General features: G+C 35.8%; 1 protein-coding gene across 1 annotated transcript in view; it reads right to left on the reverse strand.

Moving 5' to 3' along the window:
- The window catches only part of CFAP46 (cilia and flagella associated protein 46), a gene marked incomplete at both ends in the record, with an annotated part of 92,428 nt that overhangs the window by 56,999 nt on the left and 13,359 nt on the right, over positions 1-22,070 (reverse strand). The window contains 14 exons of the mRNA XM_082002334.1: positions 609-716; positions 1,442-1,591; positions 1,929-2,142; positions 3,457-3,669; positions 5,235-5,368; positions 5,898-6,028; positions 8,364-8,494; positions 9,322-9,445; positions 11,948-12,068; positions 13,206-13,434; positions 14,933-15,123; positions 17,082-17,180; positions 20,703-20,802; positions 21,792-21,899. Of these exons, the coding sequence (XP_081858460.1) occupies positions 609-716; positions 1,442-1,591; positions 1,929-2,142; positions 3,457-3,669; positions 5,235-5,368; positions 5,898-6,028; positions 8,364-8,494; positions 9,322-9,445; positions 11,948-12,068; positions 13,206-13,434; positions 14,933-15,123; positions 17,082-17,180; positions 20,703-20,802; positions 21,792-21,899 (2,053 nt within the window). The remainder of the gene's footprint in view (positions 1-608; positions 717-1,441; positions 1,592-1,928; positions 2,143-3,456; positions 3,670-5,234; positions 5,369-5,897; positions 6,029-8,363; positions 8,495-9,321; positions 9,446-11,947; positions 12,069-13,205; positions 13,435-14,932; positions 15,124-17,081; positions 17,181-20,702; positions 20,803-21,791; positions 21,900-22,070) is intronic.

The following is a 22,070-nucleotide window of genomic DNA, read 5'->3' on the forward strand; positions in this document are numbered from 1 at the left end:
GGATGACAGGAAACAGCCTCAAGTTGCACCAGGGGAGGTTTAGATTGGATATTAGGAAAAATTTCTTCACCGAAAGGGCTGTCAAGCACTAGAACAGGCTGCCCAGGGAAGTGGTTGAGTCACCATCCCTGGAGGTATTTAAGACATGCAGACATGGCACTCAGGGACATGGTTTAGTGGCAGACTTGGCAGTGTTAGGTTAACGGTTGGACTCAATGATCTTAAGGGTCTTTTCCAACCTAAATGATTCTATGATTCTATGATGGTATAATTTTTTCTCCACAAAAATGAAAGGTCAGAAGTATGGTTCTGTACAGAATTAATCTGAACCCATCATGCTCATCTGTGAAATAATCTGTTACAGCAACATGGCAATAATTCAATACCAGTATTACAATGCTATCTGTTTTTTGCATAAATGAAAATATTCAGTTATGAAAGTCTTCTACCTGTCATAACTATTCAATCTCTTGGAAAGTTTTAAAGGATATACTGGTTAAATAGAAGTTTCAAAATTAATTTTGCCTCCATCCAAAACTGAAACTAAAATCACATTTATACTATGCAATTTCTTAAAACACAAGAGATAACAAAGCAAAACTAAATACCTGAGATAAGCTAGGAACAGTGAAATCCATGAGACCCAAGCCATTACATGAATACATTTCTAGGCCAACAAGAATTCTTGCCACAGGGTTTTGTGCTTCTTCATTATTCTAAGAAATAAAAAATTCACATTAACAGATTTTTTTTTTTTTGCAAGCATTAAGGACATAAATTGAGATGACAAGGTAATAGTAACTATGTCTGAAAACCTCAATTTGCATTAAGCAAGTCTTCCTCTCTTTATTGTGTCCTTAAAATGGAGGATTTTATGTATTTATTTATTTTAATTAATATTGTGAACTCTGAACTACTACAGTTTCAACATTAAAAAACATAGTACCAATACGATGAATGTAAATTCCATACATCACTGAGGGATTCTGGTTTTTAGACATAATAAAAAGATAGGAATGAAATATTAATTTCCAACGTACTAGGTCCATATTCTATACATAAGGAGACCACATTAAAAGTTGATATAGATATAGCTGATTTTTATTAACATTTTAATGTAGCCATTTTATTATTTCAAATGTATGAATTCAAAACCAACTTTGTTACACAGTCATCATATGACAAACATCACCATAATTATTCTTGGCAGCTAAAAACATAAAGTAGAGTTAAGAAATGTAGACTTGCTGCTATGCCTGATGTGAAAAATTTTCTGTGTAAAACATTTATGGGAACTACAGCCAAAATTTATTTTCACGTTGTATTCAAATATATAGAAGAAAATACACATTGATAATTTCAGTCATTATTGAATTAATTTATGAATTTAATTTTTCAAAGAAAAGTTTCAACATTATGCAGGATTTCAGAGAAATAATACCTCCTCCTCAGTCCCAAGTTTCTGTCTGATCTGCTGCTGATTTAACTGTTTTGCTTTCACCCATGTAGCAATGATCTGTTGTTGTGCAGCAATAGGTACTGTTTCATTAGGTATGATGGCAGTTGTCACTTTTAAGGCAAATTCACAAATCTAAACACCAAGAAGAAAAAAAAAGACTAAAACACAGGAGAAATATGGAAAGCTCTTTGTATGGAACATGCCACACATTAGTTATTTTAAAATTATTGGACATGCATCTCTCAGCCTAACAACATCTCCACTAAGTCAACCCATATAGCAAATGGAAGTTAACAGTACTCAGCCCCAGTTGGTAAGGAACTTCAGTGTGCATTTAGGGAGGACCTGTGGTGGCAGGAACTGTAAAAAATGGTAGTTTATTTTTCACAAAAATTTCTACAATTTAATTTATATGAATTGTAACATAACAACAAACCAAAAAAGACTACAAAAAATGAGGTCTTTGTACCTCTAAGGCAGCTTTGATATCACAAAGTCCACTGGGATCCACTGAAAAAGACTGGATGACATTTGCTTTTTCATGTTTCTTTGCTGCAGCTTTTCTGCTTCTGTCTGTTGCTGCATCTTTTTTTGTCTTCTCAAAAAGTTTTGGCTTTGGAATCCAACAAAGAATTAAGCCCCGAGCCAAAGCATTACATAACATCAATAAAATCTCAGTACTTCTGTAGAAGAAAACAAAAACCAGAAGTGCATACTGCATCAGATCAAAATAAGAGGAAGTAATAAAGTTTATTATGTTCAAGTAATAAACACTACTTGAAAATCTAGATTTTTCTTAGAATGCAAAATTATGGATGTTACAAAAAATTTTCCCATTAGAAAAGCACTTAAGATAGTCAAACGTACAAAAGAACACAACCAACTTTCATCGTTTACGTCCTATTTTTTAATATCTTTCTAATTCCTCACAGAAAAAAAAATAAATTCATATTTATGTCAAACACACACATTTAAAATATATTTTTTATTAGTGGGCTGCTATGCATGAAAATAACTATTGCCTAAAAAAGTTAACCTAAGCCAAACCCCCCACATAAACCCATTTACTTATTACACTGTATTACTCTTCATGCCAATAAACTGCTAAGCTGGAGTTACTTTTTTCTTTTTTTTTTTGGCAAAACCACAAACTGAATTATGACTAAGGTATTATTGCTGATACATGCTAATATAAACATCAGAATTAAGAAGCAGGTATTACCAGTCTTCATCTCTGCACAAACTGCACTTCAATCTTCATTCTCCAATACTATTAAAAGAGCCTTCTTTCCTGCTGTTTCGAACAGTTTGCCAGTGCATTGCCAGTGGTCATTGTCAATAATGTCCTAAAATGTCTTGGATTTTGTCCCACAGCCAGACTTTGACTTGAGCAGCTCCTCTGCCATAGTCAATCATTTTCCCACTGCATTTGCTACAGAACAGGATTTACCTACATCACTGTGGAATCTATGTTCCCATTTTCATGGTCTATTAATGTGCACACTCCCTTTTTTTTTCCTTTTTTTCTTGTATTTTGGAAAACAATAGTAACCACCTTATTCTGATTCGAAATATTTACAGTGACCTATATTTACTATGTAATTCAACTTCAGAGCAAACACATTTTAAATTGTCCTGCAAACTCACAGGCTAAGAAAATTTTCCTGATTCTTTCTGACTAGCTTAACAAAATGCTGTTTCACATGCACATGTTGCTATTCCACAATGAAGAGAAATTAATATTGCTTAGTTGAAAGCTAATATGGCTTATAGTGAATAGTAACAAAGAACAAATAGAAAGGATTAAAAAGTCATTTTCACACCACAAAACTAAATTTATCTTCTGAACTACTCTGTATATACCAAAGTCCTTCTACTACTACTAAAAGCCAGCAACAAGAGTCTTCCACAGCACAAAGTGACTTACAATGTTTGTAAAAATATTGTTTCTGTTTTAGAAAAAAAGAGCACATTCATAACCAAACATTTAAATTTACCCATTGTGCCCAACAGTCTTCATGGCTCCAAGAAGAGTCTGCAGATACTCAATAATTTCCCTCTGTCTTCCTGAGGAGATCAGATGCCTGTTGTAGTTTAAGATATACACCACAGCATTGTGAACAATCCAGGCTTCATTCAATTCTTCCCCTATTTCAGCTGCACGTTGGAGGTTTTCCATAGCGTACTGAGATAAGTAGTCTATCCATAAACTATAAAATTAGTATAAAGAAGTCATTATTCCAAAACTTCAACACTAGAAGGAATTATATCATAAGGTTAAATATGCAGTAATACATCTCAATCAACAACAACAACAAATTTAATTACTTTTCAGTTGCAGTTATTAAGTCTTCATCCATTAACTTATATTTTACTTGGATGAGAAGATGACTTAGAAAAGGAATTAATATCAACATAATATGAATGGTCTCTGACACTCAAATGCTATTAGCTTAAAAGATAGTGGCTATAGTTCATGCTTCATACATGTTTTTCTTAAATGCACATGTGAATCCACACATCAGTGCTAGAAATCATTAAATATCCATGACAGGACTCTACTTGAATACAGATACAAGTAAGGCATTCCACTCAAGTGTTAGGGTAGCATCTTTTTCACTTAACAACTGCATGTATTCTTGCACCCAAGCATATCTCCAGATGTTCTGAAATGATAAATTATTTTTTAATAGAATAACACCTTTTTCTAAGTCTATGCAACAACTTTTTTTCAGTAACTTTTATTTCTTTTCTTTTTTTTCTTAATTATCAAGATGTATCATTACTTAGAAAAAGCAGTATTAAAAATACAGTCTTGAATGACCATACGGAATGGTCATGGTTAAGTCACAAAAGCAAAAGCACAAATGGACACAGGGTATTACTATGTCAACAACGGTACAGGACACTGTAGGCCGAAGTGCTTTTCTCCTATGAGTTTCTAATCTAATTGGGTCACCTCAAAAACGGCTTAGTAGCAAATTTTGGAACAGAATCCTCATCATCTTTGTCCCTTGGTTCTCATCAGTTCATACTTTTTCCTGTTTTACTGAACATTTGCAAGCAGACAGTGTGAGAAACTTTACTTAATCTTCAGACTTAATGAACAGACTTAGGGACACAACTCTGACATCCTACTCTTTCAAGACATGACCACTGTCACAAGAAGGCTAAAATTAGTATGAATGTGAACAGAAAAGAGTTTAAATATCATCTTCAGAATTCTCCCCCCTCTCCTCCTTCGCAAGAAATAATCATGAGACCAGAAAAAAACCAATACTTGCTATGTTCTACTCTCCCTTATTCATTTCAGTGGATTGGATGGAACAGACTAGTTTTGCAAACTGAACTAATTTGTTGTATCTTTTCAAGTACTCAGACATCATTATAGTTATAGGAGCTATAAAGCAAGACAAAGTTTTTTCATTTTAATTTTTAATATTTTTAAAGATAGAATTTTGTCGTCTAAATGTGAACATAACACAGCTTTAATAGTTTTTAAGGTTGGAATACTAGCTTCCAGTTTCAGAGGAATAAATGTTAAATGAAAAATAAAATGCAGACTCCAGAATGAAAGCAAACTACAGAAAAATTATTTCGAATTATTTTTTTAGATTCTTTTTTTTTTCCCATTACCATGACTACCTAAAAATATGAAGCATCTGGTAACAATTAATTTTACTAAGACGACATAACTTCTGCAGTTATCATCTATGTGTCATAGTAAAAATCTGTTTAGAGTTCCTAGGTCTTGTTATATATTAAAGAAAAGCACCTGTATGTCTTCCATTCTGGATCATTTTCAGAAAGATATGAAACATATCCTGGATCATACTGCCTTGTATCTTCTGGAGGTACAGCATGATCATTCAGTTCAATTCCCTGCAACCTCAATAAATGAACAGTTGCCTGGAAAGATACAGAAAAATACATTTTCTACCCAGGTTATCACTGTGAAAATAGACTGTGACTTAGTGTTGTTACCTCTTCAAAAATTAAAAAATACAAAATGCTTTTTCAGATGTTGTATAGGCATGTACAACTATATGAAACACCATGTAAAATACTTCATAATGTTCCAATTGTCTACAGCTAATTTTATGAAATAATTTCATCGAGAAAATAAAAAATATATATTTTATATATACTTTTGTTTTAAAAAATCATGCTGGAACTTTAAGCATCCAGAAATATAATGTTACATGTCAAGCATTTACAACAGAATCCCTTGTAAAAAAGTGTTGTCACCACTTGCAGTGAAACTATTGCTATAGTTACTTCTACACAGTATTTTGATAAAGATACTTCATGAAACTACTTCTTCCTTTAGTCCCTGTTGAGATAGACAATAATTAAACTCAAAACTTCAGTGCTTTAAGATTTATACATAAAAAAAAACCTAAATGAAACAAATATGACACCTGTATAATCTACTTACCTCTGCATTAATGAGTCTTATTTCTGCTAATATTCTGAGCAAATCTCTTTCAAAAGAGAATGATTTAGCAGGTAGTAATGATTCTCTCAGTAAGCCATCACCTTGATCATCATCAGCTTTCTTCTTCTGTGCTAAAAACAAACAAATCCATTATTATTACCATGCAAATCAGAAAAAAAAAATCACCTTCATTTTAAAATTTAAAAACCCCTACACATTTTTAAATCCACCAGAAAGAGTTAGCAAGTACAGATTTAAAACTATTTCACTCTTTTTCTTTTTTCATCAGTACAATTTATTGCACTCAAAGGTACTGGTTACCTGTGATTTTGCTGCATTTGTGCATAAACTTCAATATTTGCAGCAAATAACTTGCTCAAGTTATAACATGCATACTGAAATTACATTAATATGAATATAACCCATGGCCTCTAGTTCAATTTTATTGCTTCAATGGAAGTGGAGCGCTGGACATTATATAGTGGCTAAAATCTCAGTGTGTTTAAATCCTGGCTTGGTTTGGCAACATACACGTCAATAAAGAGAAAATAGCATTCTTTTTCTTTGGTTTAATAATGAAGAGAAAGGACCAAGATTATTTTAATATAAACACAAAATAAGAGCATAAAAGCTGTGACAGTGGGCTCCCTCTACGTTGTTGGCCAATAGTGAGTGTTTGAGGAAAGGCATAAAAAGTAGGATACACAAAGCTACTTTTTTTCCTGACATACCTTCACAGTTTTTCAGAATCTGCATCCGAGCAATCTCCTGAACCAGAGGTTCTGTTCGAACCATCAAATTCAACACTCTCTGATAAACCTAACTTATTAGTCTTTGTCTAATTTTTTAAACCATACTTCGATGTTCCAAAATAACCTTTTAATTTCTGTTAAAAATAATGGGTTTGTTTTCTTAAAACCTACAGGATGATAATTTTACTGGATTGAACCTGGTTCCCAGACCAATCACACATACTTACTTTCTTCAGATTAGCCATGTTTCATCTTTCATCTCTTTTCCAAACTAGAGGTAGAAAGAAGTACTTAGCAAAAGCTCAGGGCAACCACCAAAAGCATCATTAATAGGAACTGGTATGTTCTTTTTCTGTAACTCTAGAATGTCTTGAATTATTTGCCCTTATTCAGGCCTGACAACCCAGCAAGCCTCTGTAGAGGGTCTTACACTACAACAATTATCTTTGCCCTGTCCTGAATATTATATAAAGATAACCTTTCATTTTTCTCACCCACTAATCCTAGAATTTAGCAGAGAAAAATCAAGTGGAACATGAAAATGAACTGTGCCAACACTTCTCAGAGAATTCCAGTCAATATTAAATTTCTCTTCCTGCCTTGAGTATTATTCACATTTCAAATAACTACAAATTGTATTCCCACAATTGGAAACTTCCCAGAATAGATTACCTCAACTGCTCTAAAAAATGCAGCATTGTTTGCTTTGCATTTACAGAAACATGCAGCACTCAATGGAAGTATGAATGGGTTTCCAGGAGGCCACTCTACAGTTCTTGAGAATGGAGACCTTCAGTGAGGTCACAGTTACTGCTTGATTTCTAGTGAAGTTCTACCAGAGTTTCTACCTCTGCAAGCATCAACTGACTTCATGAGCAACCTCCTAACAAACCTAACAAACTTTGATTGGACCACCTGAAACACTTCTGAACAGAGATGAAAAGTGTCTTTGTGGATGTGGCGCTTCGGGACATGGTTTAGGGGGCATGGTGGTGTTGGGTTAACGGTTGGACTTGATGATCTTGAAGTTCCTTTCCAGCCTTAATGATCCTGTGATTCTGTGATTTTCTGCCTACCCAGGAAAAGTGTTTAGACTGTCACAGATAAAATTATAAGGCCCTGTAAACTTTCAGGGTATGAAAAAGACACCTTCACCTTGGAGATGCAAAACTTGTGAAAGAAAAAAAGAACATACCAGTTCCTATGGAACATGTGTGATAGGTTTTTAGCAGACCCTCAAGTAACAAGGCACAAACAATATTGGACACATCAGAGGAACCACTAATAAGGGAATAAAGAGTAAAAAATTTTACCATGCAAGCCTCATACAAAATGACTGATAATACTTTTTTTTTCAGCTTCCTCACGTAATTAAGTATGACAGTGATGGATAATATGGACCTAGATGACCATTAGGGAATGAACCTATTTTCTTAGATAGGTAGATACGTTTCATATAAGCACTTCTCTTTAGCACTGGTGAAACACTTCCGAAGGCAAAATATGTTTTCAACAGAAAAATGTATTGACTAATTTCTAGATTCAGAGGTAGAATGAATATTCCATGTATGTCAGCATGCAGTGACAGACAAGAGTCTCAGGGAAATTTCGGAATGGGAGGGAAGAAAATAATAATATTGGCTGACTCCTTCCAGTAACTAATAAATGAGGAAAAAGTTACTCTTACAACATTCAAAATAATTTGTTCACTTACTTTTTTTAGGTTTTGTTACCTTCCTAAACAAAGTTTCATCATACAAGAGACAAAATCTGCATGCTGCACGGCAGACATCCCATACTTCTTGTTTACGTGCAACTTTTGCCAAATCTGCCCAAAGTATAATTCTACCAAAGAAAAAGCATACATAACATTATTTTATAAGCAGGATTATCTTCCACACTTCAGGACTGACAAAAAAATGATGTCAATAATGATGGCCATCATAAATAAAATTTTAAATCTGATAAAAATAAATAAATGGAAGACTCCTTTTCAGTAGCAAAGGTAACACTATTACTTTAATTTTTTTTTTTAAATCCCCTCAGCACATCAAGAGTGCGACAAAATTCTTGTTTTGGACAGTAATTATACTGAAATTTCAAAATGTGTGTGACACCCCTAATTATCTATCTTACAAAATAAGAAGATATGTATATCTTATATAAGTATTTATAAACTAAATATTTTAAAGCTGATGTTGAGAACTTCAAAATAAGTCTTGAAAACAAGTTGGGATTTAGAATGTTTTAGAAAATAATTTAGTTTAAACTTCATCACAGGAATTTTTAGTGCAGCAAAATAAAGGAAACACCTCCCTTTAAGTAAAGAATGATAAAATTTTATACAAATAGTCAAAATAAAACCTGAGATTCTCCTACAGATTAATCTTTCTGACTCTCAGAATGGACTACTTCATTTCTTTATCTGAAAAGTTGTAGCATGTGATGTGGTACAAGGACCTAAAAAGACACTTCAGCAAAGTTTCAATTGTACATCAAGTACCACATCACATGCTACAACTCACAACTGCTTCAATGCTTTGGCAGGTCTAACTAAAGTATTCAGCCTCTTCCAAGGTATCATCAAGTAACTTAACAGCTGCAATAAGAAACCTTCCTGTTGGAGACTTCTACACAAGACAAAAGAGATGCTTCTTGTCTATAGTAATTACCTCTCTCTGTCCTTTTCATTTCTTAAGTGCTTCAAATGTTCATCAACTTTCTCCATGCATTTAATATGATGTTGTGCTTTTGCACAGAGGTAGCTTATTTGACTCCTACTTTTACCTGAAGAAACTTAAAAAAAAAAGAATTTAAGGTAATTTTTAAGTATTGGAGTTTAAAAAAATCCACAAAAAGGGTACGCAAATTGATTGATAACTACTTTCTAAAACACTTGAAATCCAGCCCTTTTTTCAGTCCTTCAAGCTTTTCCAAAACCAACCAACCAACATGAAAAAAACCACACCCCACCAGCATCTGTTATGTTTTTCCTGTATCTTCAGATATAGCTGTCCCATACAAAAACTGATCTATGCTTGTTTGGCCCCCAAATTATCTCAAGTACACCTCTTTTCTGACAGGACACACATTGCTTTAGTTAGCCTCAGTCAAGAGAAATGGATGAAGTAATATGTAAAGTTTACATTCATGCTGAATTTTAAGAACACTTACCTAATCAAAGATTTTTTCAATCAATATTAAAGTTTGTTATTTTGTTTTAATTTGAGAATACTGACTTTTGCTTTACTTAGTCAACAAAATATTGGGCAAAAATATTAAACAAAGACATTGCCAACATAAAAAAATGATGCAATGGAGGAGCAAGCTGGCCCTCTGAAGTAGAAAATTACTCCAGTGGTACTCACACATCAAGAAGAGATTATTTTTTGCAGTGTAATGACATAGAGGAGATGCTTTGCATTATATTACAACTAACTTGATGTGTCTGGGAAATCCAATGAGTTTGTACATTCACTTGAATCTAAGCAATGGTCCCTAATGTAATGCAGACTGGTAAGTTTTAATTTCATCCTAAAAAAATTTGCAAATAATAGCAGCAAATACATATAAAGTATTTCTGGCTTTAAAAAAAAAAAATATATATAAGCAGGTTCACTTACATTCACTTACAATGAAAAGAGGAAGGCATAGTGCCTTACCATTCTTCTTAAAAATATTTTGCAATGCATTATCCAGCATATGATAAGGCTGTGTTACCTAACTATACACATAGATCACCTGACAGAAATTGCTTAATTAAAATTACAGTTTAATACATAATGACAGTAATACCATGTAAGGTTGTAGGGTAAAGAATTGTGGATTAAAAAATTACATTGTTCTCTGGATCTATGGGTACAACTCTCACTGAATATAGGCCAGCATATATATCAAAAAAGAATTAAATGTTGATGCACAGTGATGCAATTTAAAAGAAAAAATAACCCTACAAATCTGATGTCCTGTCCTATGTATATTTTAATAATACAGTTACATATGTATTTTCTTACTCCTTCAATAAACATGTTTAAGTTTTATGTAATGTAAATGTCATGGAGAAAGAAAAAAACTCACTCTTCGGATGACAGCCTCAGAAACAACTGAAATTTTCAAAACAAAAGTTCGCAAATCATTGTGTCAAACAGATAGAAAGTATTGTAGTAATTGTAATATTGTGATAATCTCACCCATTTTAATGGTTTATCTTGGCAGCCTAATGTGTAATAAGATTTATTGTGAGGAAGTTTGGATATAATTTTACAGCTGTCAAGTCAAAATTCAAGAGCAAGTTGCAATACATGCATGCATTTAGTTCTCTTCATTGCACAAATATAATGCATTTTATCATCTTAAATCATGTATGAAAATGTTTTCCATACAAAATAATTTTCACATACTTAAATGTACTGCAGGAAGTGTGACTGTTGATTCTGTAAATAACACTCTTATGTCTAAGTCATCAGATGATCAAGTTTTAAATGAGAATATGCAAGGTAAACATTTTAGCTAGCTGAATTGATGGCATGAGAGAACTGCATGGCCTTCCATGGCACAAACAGGCTGCTTTAGAAGCTACAGGACTCCTTCTGTAGCATTCCTTTCCTCCAGCATAATCTCTACCCTGGGAGTATACTGGGTATACTCAGAAAGTTAGTTAAATTAGTCACACGCTTCTTAATCGCAAAGATAAGATAAAACAGTTCAAGCAATCTGGAAAATCTGTTCCCTGTCCACTCTTCTTCAACAGCAGGCTGTATAGTCACAAACCAAAGCTGTTTGTGGCATAAGGAACGTGCTGGTTTATGATCTATGTTTTGGAAAGTAAATAAAGAATTCATGCCTATATTTCTGTGCAAAACTCGATCTCTCAAAAGCAAGACTTTAGAACAGAAAGACAGTTATAATACAGATCAAATATCCAATATTGTATGTAATTAATACAGAATATCACGGGGTGAAACTTCTGAAAATACCACCTAAAACCGACCTTGGGTAAGAACATTCAGGAGTTGCACATAGCAAAAATAAAATTACAGCACACTACAGCACAACAATGAGATTCAGATGAATTCAGAGCGGAAAACAATTACATTTCCTCTTCCACTATCACAATATAAATCTTAGATCCCTAATGAAATCAATGGAGCTTTGCCACAGAATTCAGCAGAACTGTCACTTCACCTGTATTGCAGTATTCTCTACTTGTTGGCACTAGATGTTGCGTCCAACCTTTAAGACTGTGCAAAGCAGTGCAAGTCAAGTGTAGTAACTTTTAGTCACACATACGTACATTACCTTTAGCTTCATTTTCACTGTCAAGGACTATTTGAAATGAATCAGGAGCTAGTGCAAGACCTGCGTTTACCAGAAGGGACCTCTTTTTCCTCACATTATCCTTCTGCTTTCCCCTTTTAGCCTATATAAAGAAAACAACTAATTGTTATATGGTTCATTTTTATTATATTCTTATTTATATATCTTACTTACTAAGAACTTGGTACTACCAAAAAAATATAGGAATTATGTGTCTTCATATATCTTACACATCATTCTGCAGTATTATTGTTGCTGAAAGTGACTGTAGAACTTTGGTTGATCTTGACATGAATACATCAATGATAACTGAATACAAAGTACTGTTCATGCTCCTCATGGATCTTTACAATATTCCTCAGTGTACAACCTGTCATTATGTTACACTTTCCTAAATAAAGAACAGTATTTATGTAGAAACCAGCAACAACATATCTGTTGTGCAATAACTAGGAATTGCTACAAAATATGAAAAAATTCCTAGTCCACTGAGAATTAACCAAAGTCTGAGGAGGCATAAGTGCTTTTTTTAAAGTAACATTTAAACAGAGTAAGCTTGCATGGAGAAGCATTAAAACTAGACAAAAAAAAAAATCTTCACTTTTCTTTGCCTTAACAACACACATATCAACTCACCAGTACTGATTTTGGGTTCACTGAACACATCTTAATTTGTGTGTGAATACCCCAAAATGGTGTATAGCTGAAATTTCTTTTAGCCAACTAACAATCAGTTGCCATCAGTTGAACAAAAATCAGATTTTTGTTCAGGTGCTGAGTCACCACAACACAATTAGATGCAATAACTCTTTATAATGACTACACTGTGATTTTAGATTATATTATTTATCTCAAAGCCAGCTAGGATGTTGAGCTATTTGGCCACTGTTCCCCTTATTAATTAAAACACTGTTCCATGCAATGAAATCTTAATTGTTCACAATTATGAATAGGCTTCTTTTTTATTATATTTTTTCTCATTAATAACTTCCCCCCCCCAAGAAATAAGCTTTGACTATAACTGGAAAAAATCCTCTATCGCAATCTTCAGAGTGTGAAGCAGCATAACCACTACAGAGAGAATTCAGGGAGTTTTTCAAGGCCACCAACCAGCCAATTTGCTGAAAGCAAGCTGATGCTGGCTCTACTAATATGCAGTTCCACTAAGCAGCTGGCTTTCCTCTGCGAGAATTTAATAAGCAAACCTATTTCAGCTACTGACCTTATTCTTCATGATTACCTGTTCAATCATCATTACTGCCCGATCCTCTAGACACTCAGGTGACTTATACAGCATAGCGCATAAACGAAGACGGTTAAAAGTCAGTCTTAGATGTTCTTGATACTGCCCGCTGTTGTTTAGATGTATAGCTTTTTGTAAATGTTCCACAGCAGCCTCTATTCTATCCCGACCTTCTTCAATACGAGCTATTTCCATATGAACTTGGCAACGCAACAAGATCAACATGCTAAGGAATATGAATTTAAATGTAAACTGTTAAAATGCAGCAAGCAAATTCTTAGACCTAAAAATTACCCAAAAGTGAACCTCAATAATTAAGTGACTCCAGGATGAAAATAGATATGCTCCCTATCCATCACCTGCCCCAGGAAGCTGTTCATGACAGTTGCGAGCTCTACATGCTACTTTAGATTATTTCCAGAAAGAAAAATGAAAAATCAGATAAATAAAATCAATGTTATGAAAAATAGAACAGAAGGAAGGTTTTCAAGGCTACCAAATGTCATGCCAGAGAACTAACGTATGTCCACATTAGAGCTAACCTGACTGAGCAAGTATCCCCCTTTTACTGCTGACCAAAGTAGTTACAATTAATGCTACAATCAAAACAAAAATTAAGACAGGCAAATTAATAGGGACAAGTGACTTCATTCAATCTCTAGCGACAGTACCACCTCAGAGCTGAGGCTGAGACAACTGGACTGTTAGGAATATATGGGTAACAAAAGCCAAAATCTTAACTCCCCAAAAACCTAACCAGAAACATTTTGGAGAAAAATTGTCATTAATGACATTTAGTGTAAGTATCAAAGTATGCTGATATTGCACTCTTTATATGGAAACCATAAGAAATGCCTGAATAACAGTATAGTAGTACTATATAGTGGTTTTATACATGTGTATATCTGCTTCTTCAGGCTTCTGTTTCCTCTTCATGCAACTAAAAAATTACATTTTGAAAACACTGAAAACATATTCCTCACCTTCCTCTGTAATAATTTTATCAGAAACCACCTACTGTTCTGTTCTAATTACAGATTATGTCAATTGTAACTAGCTCGACTACAAAAGTTACGATCTTTTTTCTTAGCAGTCAGCCTATGTGTATCTCCAAACTTGACTTTAAGTACCACATACTAAGGTTTACTTGTTCCACTCAAATTGACGAAACAGGTGAAGCTATTTAGGTGCTTATGGTTAAGTACAGCATAACGGCAAACAGAAGAATACATCTAAAAAAACCCAAACATTTTCTTAATGCAGTAGGTTTTTCAATTAAGAAGTATCACCAAAGATATAAAAATAGCATCTTGCAAGAAGTGTCTTATTTGATATGTAATACAGAAGCCATATTTTTTAAAAGTAATTTTTTAATTGTATTTTTTTAATCAAAATAAGTAATGTTAATTCCAACACATTTACTCACACTGCAGCTGTGAAATTTTCTCACATAATTTTGATTAACCATAGGATTTTTCAGTTCCTAACAAATTTCACTATTTGCTGTAGGCCATTAAACAGTGTGAGATTTTGCCTGAAAGGAACCTAGATTTAAATGATTAACAAGGAAATGTACGCAATATGCAGACATTGGTTTATTACAAGCTAGTGGAAAACTTTCAAAGACACAACATCCTAGAGCTTGAGCTTTTAAATAAGTTTGATACTCGGTCATCAGACCTTTCAAAGTAACAAATAAAAAAGTACAGAGCATAGAAAGTTACCTGTCAATCTCTTCAAGGACATCAGCAACTGATATCAACGGCTTTCGTACGTGTTGATGCAAATTGTGTTGTAGCAGTGGTAAGCACAGATTCCACTGGGTTGTACAAACAACCTGAATCACATTAGGATCTCCCAACTGAACTGCATGTTTTAAGGTTAACTCAAGCTTTTTAACTAATTCCAGCTGAGCCTACACAAATGAAAAATTAATTAGCATATATTGCATTTAATGAATACAACTTCTTACACGTTCCTTCAAATTTTAACTGTAGAGGTGTTTCTGATAGAAGGCAGTCCCTCAGCCAGCAGACTTCAGAAACTTTTTCTTTTAATAGGCATTTATAACTAAGGAGTATTGCTTTTAGGTAAGCCATGCTGCTACTACATATTTCAGGCAGAAGTCTGTCAGCTATTCCCCTTTCTTATGATAAGGAGAAACTGATAATTGTGAAACATTTGTGAATTCAAAAGGCTTAGCTGCTTTTTTTTTATATACTAAGCTACAACTGCATTGAAGGAGAGGAAACAAAGAAATATTATGAATGGGATTTGCCATACTGCCAATTAAACTTGGTTCCTACTAAAACTAAAAGCAAGTCCTTACCTACAGTAACAGACACTTGCTAATTATTAAGTTCTTTGGTGGTTATGCGATTAAAAAAAAGAAAAAGATCAAACAAAGCTCTCTAACTGCATACACTGTGGTAGGAATATCTAGAAATAACTACGTATCCAAATATCCTTTTTTAAATTTAAGTAGTATTAGTAGTGTTTCATATTATGAAGAATTCATAATTTTTTTTTTTTTTCCACAAGGTGAATGGAACTTCTGAACCCCAAAACGAGAACAGTCATAGCTGGGAGTAAGTTTATGCACTATCAATTTCCATGAAGCATATGCACATTTCCCATTTTAGGAACTTTAGTTGCCTGTAATAGATGTTCTAAATTGCTCATTGTAGGTATCTATCTAATCCAATTGATAACATTGACAAGGCTTCTGTTTTTGATTGTCTGAAGTAATCTGAGTCAACCGACTACAGAAATCTAAGAAAATCCTCCCCAGTGTGACAATTTATCAGGAATAATCTGCATTTCTCTGACATAAGAATTTGTATGGGATCACCCGTAACATGCAATAAGGGTTGAATTGGACTCTATGTCCATATGGGTCCCTTCCAACTTGAGATATTGTATGAAAACACCTTCCATAAATGTACAATATGAAAACAAGAGTGTTGTCTTTGCATGCCTCAATGCTACCATGTTTACAATATTTTTTGGTTGATGAGAAGCTCAGCATAAGCTGGCAATGTGCACTCACAGCCCAGAAAGCCAACTGTATCTTGGGCTGCACCCAAAGCAGCGTGGCCAGCAGGTCAAGGGAGGTGATTCTGCCCCTCTACTCTGCTCTTGTGAGACCCCACCTGCAGCACTGCATCCAGCTCTGGGGCCCCAACATAAGAAGGACATGGAGCTGCTGGAGCAGATCCAGAGGAGGCCACAAAAACGACCAGAGGGATGGAGCACCTCTCCTATGACAAAAGGCTGAGAGAGTTGGGGTTTTTCAGCCTGGAGAAGAGAAATGCTCTGGGGAGACCTTATAGCAGCCTGCCAGTACCTGAAGAAAGCCTACAAGAAAGCTGGAGAGGAACTTTTTACAAGGGCATGCAGTGATAGGACAAGGGGCAACGGCTCTAAACTGGAAGAGGTTAAATTTAGATTAGATATAAGGAAGAAATTTTTTAGTATGAGGGTGGTGAAGCACTGGAACAGGTCACCCAGAGAAGTTGTGGATGCCCCACCCCTGGAAGTGTTCAAGGCCAGGCTGGATAGGGCTTTGAGCAACCTGGTCTAATGGAAGGTGTCCCTGCCCATCACAGGGGGCTTAATCTTTAAGGTCCCTTCCTTGGAAAGTAGTATTTTATGAACCTTTATAGTCAGACAGAAGACTTAAGGGGGGAATATACAACTGTTGTTTTATTTTTCCGTGTTTTCTTCTCAGCAGCCCTATTAGAAAGAATATAAAGTTTACAAGAATTTCTGCTCAGTATAATGTAATTAAGACAAACAAGTCCAATGCAATCTTCCATGTTTAACAAATTAAAGCTTTTACTTTTCCCTTGAAGTTAATGTTAAAGAACATACCTCAATGACTCCTTTGGTATAAGTTGCAATTTTAGTGTCAATTTTTTTTATTTCATATTCACATTCCAGGCATTCTATTTCAATAAGTTTCCCTTGCTCCTATGAAGTGTTAATATACAAAATGCTAATTTTAATAATTAAAAAGGAACACAATGAAGATTAAACCCATGCAATTACACTAAAACAGCACTGGCCTTTCTTACTGAAAATCCCACTATACTAGCTAATTCCCTGAAACAATAAAAAGGGAGTAAAATTTGTTGTTTGAACAGCAGTCACTTACTGAGCCAAAGCTGCAGGCTAACTTTACCAGGGTTTTTTAAGTTGTTCATTGCCAGACTTTGCAGTAAGAAAACCAGCGTACAATTGATTTTTCCTATATTGTAATTTGATCTCAGTTCTAGTAGATTCTTGCTCACTAATGTTATTCAAAAGGTAGACGCCTGAAATAAACGAGAGCTAGTCAAGACAGAAAGGATTCATCTTGATGGGTAGTGCAACTTGAAGGTGAAAGAAGAGGTTAGATTTTTAACATCTCTGTAAGATCTGGCTATTAAGTCATACAAATTATATGTATGGATTATCTAGGATACTTTAGTTTCATATGGTGCAGTAGGGAAAGACAGACATCATCTCCATTCATCATTCATTATGATCTATTATCAAATCACTCAGCATGACTGTTGTTAACTCAACATCCCCAGGACTGCAAAACAGATGAGATCTTGAAAAATTTACATGAATGTAGAACTGCCACTATCATGTAATGACAAATACATAGAGAGATGGAATTCATGTTACAGCTGAGAAATCTGACAGTATTTGGCAAAAGCCAAGGAACTGGAACTTGATAAAGATTTCTCTCACTCTACCATGAAGAGGTCACTGTCAAAATGATAATGGGCCATCTGAAGATGGTCACTTAAACACACACTAACTCTAAGGGAAAAAGAGAAGGCTGAAATAGAAGCACGGCTGCTTTACTGCTGCCACAAAAACAGTACTTGCTATTATCGTCTGTACAAATACTTGAACTAAATCCTTGTGAATCTTTGATCCAGGGGATTTAAATACATCTTGCAGTGGAATGCTATGAAACTGTGTAAGATTTTAGACTTGCAGGAAAGTTACATAAAAAAAGGACCTGAAGCAGACATCTGGAATAAAAAAATTTCAGTGAGGATAAGTAAAAATTACATTACAAGTAACTCAAAGTAGGATCATTACAATAGAAAATTGGAAATACATTTTGAAATTTGTTTGGCAGTATATGCATCCCAGACTCCTGAGGGAATTGGCTGATGTAGTTGCCAATGTCACCGTGGTATTTGAAAAGTCATGGTAGTCAGGTGAAATCTCTGGAAACTGGAGAAAGGAAAACATCGCACCCATCTTTAAAAAGGTAACAAGGAGGACCCTGGGAACTACTGACCCATCAGCCTCACCCCTGTGCCTGGGAAGATCATGGAACAGATCCTCCTAGAAGCTATGCTGAGGCACATGGAGGACAGGGAGGTGATTTGAGAGAGCCAGCACAGCTTCACCAAGGGCAAGTCCTGCCTGACCAACCTAGTGGCCTTCTATGATAGAGTGACCACATCAGTGGACAAGGAAAGAGCTACGGATGTTGTCTATCTGGACTTCTGCAAGGCCTTTGACATGGTCCCCCACAACATCCTTCTCTCTAAATTGGAGAGATACGGATTTGATGGGTGGACTGTTGGGTGGATGAGGATTTGGTTGGATGGTTGCATCCAGAGGGTAGTGGTCAATGGCTCAATGTCCAGGTGGAGATCGGTGACGAGCGGTGTCCCTCAGGGGTCTGTACTGGGACGAGTACTCCTTAGTATCTTCATCAATGACATAGACAGTGGGATCGAGTGCAGTTCTCAGCAAGTTTGCAGATGACACCATGCTGAGTGGTGTGGCTGACATGCCTGAGGGAGGGGATGCCATCCAGAGGGAGGGGATACCATCCAGAGGGACCTGGACAAGCTGGAGGCATGGGCCCGCATGAACCTCATGAGGTTCAACAAGGCCAAGTGCAGGGTCCCACACTTGGGTCGGGGCAACCCCCAGTACCAGTACAGGCTGGGGGATGAAGGAATGGAGGGCAGCCCTGCCGACAAGGACTTGGGGGTACTGGTGGATGAAAAGCTGGACATGAGCTGGCAATGTGTGCTCACAGCCCAGAAGGCCAACCGTATCCTGGGCTGCACCCAAAGCAGCGTGGCCAGCAGGTAGAGGGAGGGGATTCTGCCCCTCTACTCCACGCTGGTGAGACCCCCTCTGCAGTGCTGCGTCCAGCTCTGGAGCCCTCAGCACAGGAAAAACATGGACCTGTTGGAGCAGGGCCAGAGGAGGCCACAAAAATGCTCAGAGGGATGGAACCCCTCTGCTCTGAGGACAGGCTGAGAGAGTTGGGGTTGTTCAGCGTAGAGAAGAGAAGGCTCTGGGGAGACCTTATTGCAGCTGCCAGGGCTTAAAGGGGGCTTATAGGAAAGATGGGGACAGACTTTTTAGCAGGGCCTGTAGTGATAGGACAAGGGGTAACAGTTTTAAAGAGGGTAGATTTCGATTAGATATAAGGAAGAAATTTTTCACAATGAGAGTGGTGAAACCCTGTCCCAGGTTGCCCAGAGAGTTGGTAGACGCCCCATCCCTGGAAACATCCCAGGACAGGTTGGACGGGGCTCTGAGCAACCTGATTGAGTTGAAGATGTCCCCACTCATGGCAAGGGTGTTGGACTAGGTGACCTTTAAAGGTCCATTCCAACGCAAACTATTATATGATTTGCCACTTATATTTCCTTACATGCACATTGCAGATAACTAAAAACTTACTCATGGTGATCACAACACAACCGGGCACTTTTTCATACATTTTTGTACCTGAAAATACTGATTTTCTTAATACAGTGATGAACAGTTCTGTTTCTCAACAGGTGTACTTCTTTTGGCTGCGATAAGGTTAGTTTTCTTCACAGTGGCCTGCATGGGGCTGTGTTTTGGATTTTTGCTGAAAACAGTGTTGATAACACAGAGATGTTTTAGTTACTGCTGAGCAGTGCTTACACAGCGTCGAGGACTGTTCTGCTCCTCCCACCACCCCACCAGCAAGAAGGCTGGGGGTGCACAAGAAGCTGTGAAGGGGCGCAGCTGGGACAGCTGACCAAAGGGATATTCCATACCATATGACATCATGCTCAGCAATAAAACTAAGGGGGAAGGTTAGCAGGGGGGCTGCTGCTCAGGGACTGGCTGGGCATCGGTCAGTCGGTAGTGATCAGTTGTTCTCAATTGCATCACTTCTCTTTTCTTGGGCTTTATTTTTTGTTCTGTTTCCCCCCCACACCTTTTCCTTACAATTTCTATATTTATTATTAGTGTTGATATTATTTCTTTTTAAACTGTCTTTATCTCAACTCATGAGTTTTCTCACTTTTACTCTTCCAATTCTCTCCCCGATCCTGCAGTGGGGGCAGTAAGTGAGCGGCTGGGTGGTGCTCAGTTGCCAGCTAGGGTTAAACCACAACAACATGGAAGGAACAGGTGCAAGTTGTAAAAAAAAAAAAAAAAAAAAAAAAAAAAAAATCAACTGTAATTAATATTAATACTTACAGTAATCCCAGCTCTCTTCAAATCAAGTATACAATCATATGCAAGCTTAATGCAGTTTACTTTCATAGAAAAGCGAGCTAATTCCAGAATCAAAGGAATCCTTCAAAAATAGAAAAAAGTCACTTCAGAGAATCTGATATTGCTCTTTTATGGAAATAGAAAAACACTATATGAGACTAACTTTCTACAATATATCTGAAAACCCTGAAATCTGAATATTAGAGGACATGTGATTATACTAGTAATGCTCACAGTTAACAAGGAAAAAGACTAAAGTTGGCTACATGTAAAATACAGAAGTGTTTATAGGAAATAGCGTACTTCTACTGTAGTCTTACACAAACTGTTGCTGAAGAACATAAAAAATACCCAATTAAATGTATGCAGCACAAAGATGGTGAAATAGAAAATGAAGACTGCAGGTAATTCTGTAAATACAATGCAGTCAAGTGGCATACAACTTAAAACAGTCAAATCCATCGGTCAATTATTTAGGCATTAGGACACAGAACACATAGTAGGAGACTCTGTTCTAAGTGTTTGGATCTCTGTAAATAACCAAATAAGCATAATGTACTGTCTAGGATAGAAGAAGTAATGAGATACCTGAATATCTTCAAAGAAGCCTGACTTTAATGAGTGAAAATGTGGTATTACTTCCATATGTAACAGCTGTGATATCACTACTAGAAAATAGAGTTCGGCACAGTCTGCATTTCAAAATTTTGCTGAAGAATTAGGACAGGCCCCAGGAAAAGCTAAAGATGAACTAAAGTCTGAAAAGCACTTGTCAATTTTAAGACCTTTTAAAAAATATCATTTTGTCAACAAGAAAGGGTTACGGAAAGATTTAATCACATTATACAAACAGCTATATGGAAGAAGATATTTCATCTTGGGTTCTTTAATAAAGCCTAATAGGATCTTTGTCTTTTTTTAAGATGACCTAAGCATTAATGCAACACAAACTATTATAACTAAGTACAAGTTCACTTCTTCAAAGTCAACAGGAATTTTGACTGACAGGAATTTTAAAGCAGGATCAGCTTCAGCATCAACTTTCAGGTGACTATGACAAGTAAAACTCACTTCACATTGAGAACAGATGCTGGAGGTACATCACATTGTTTCAAAAGCACATATACAGAATTCAGATTTGCGGTGTCATCACTTGTAAATTCATTTGTGTCCCACTGCCTGCAATACATTAGGAATTGATCATAATTTTTCACAAGAAATATTATTGCATTAAAAATTTTAAATAACTCTCCTAACTTCTAAAGTTAGTTAATGGATGGCTTAGTCCAATGTATCCATAGGATACCTGGATTCTGAAATATCAAAAAAAAAATTTAAAAATAAGGTCAA

Source organism: Phaethon aethereus (assembly GCF_964289735.1).
Source record: "Phaethon aethereus genome assembly, chromosome: 7".
Taxonomy (NCBI): domain Eukaryota; kingdom Metazoa; phylum Chordata; class Aves; order Phaethontiformes; family Phaethontidae; genus Phaethon; species Phaethon aethereus.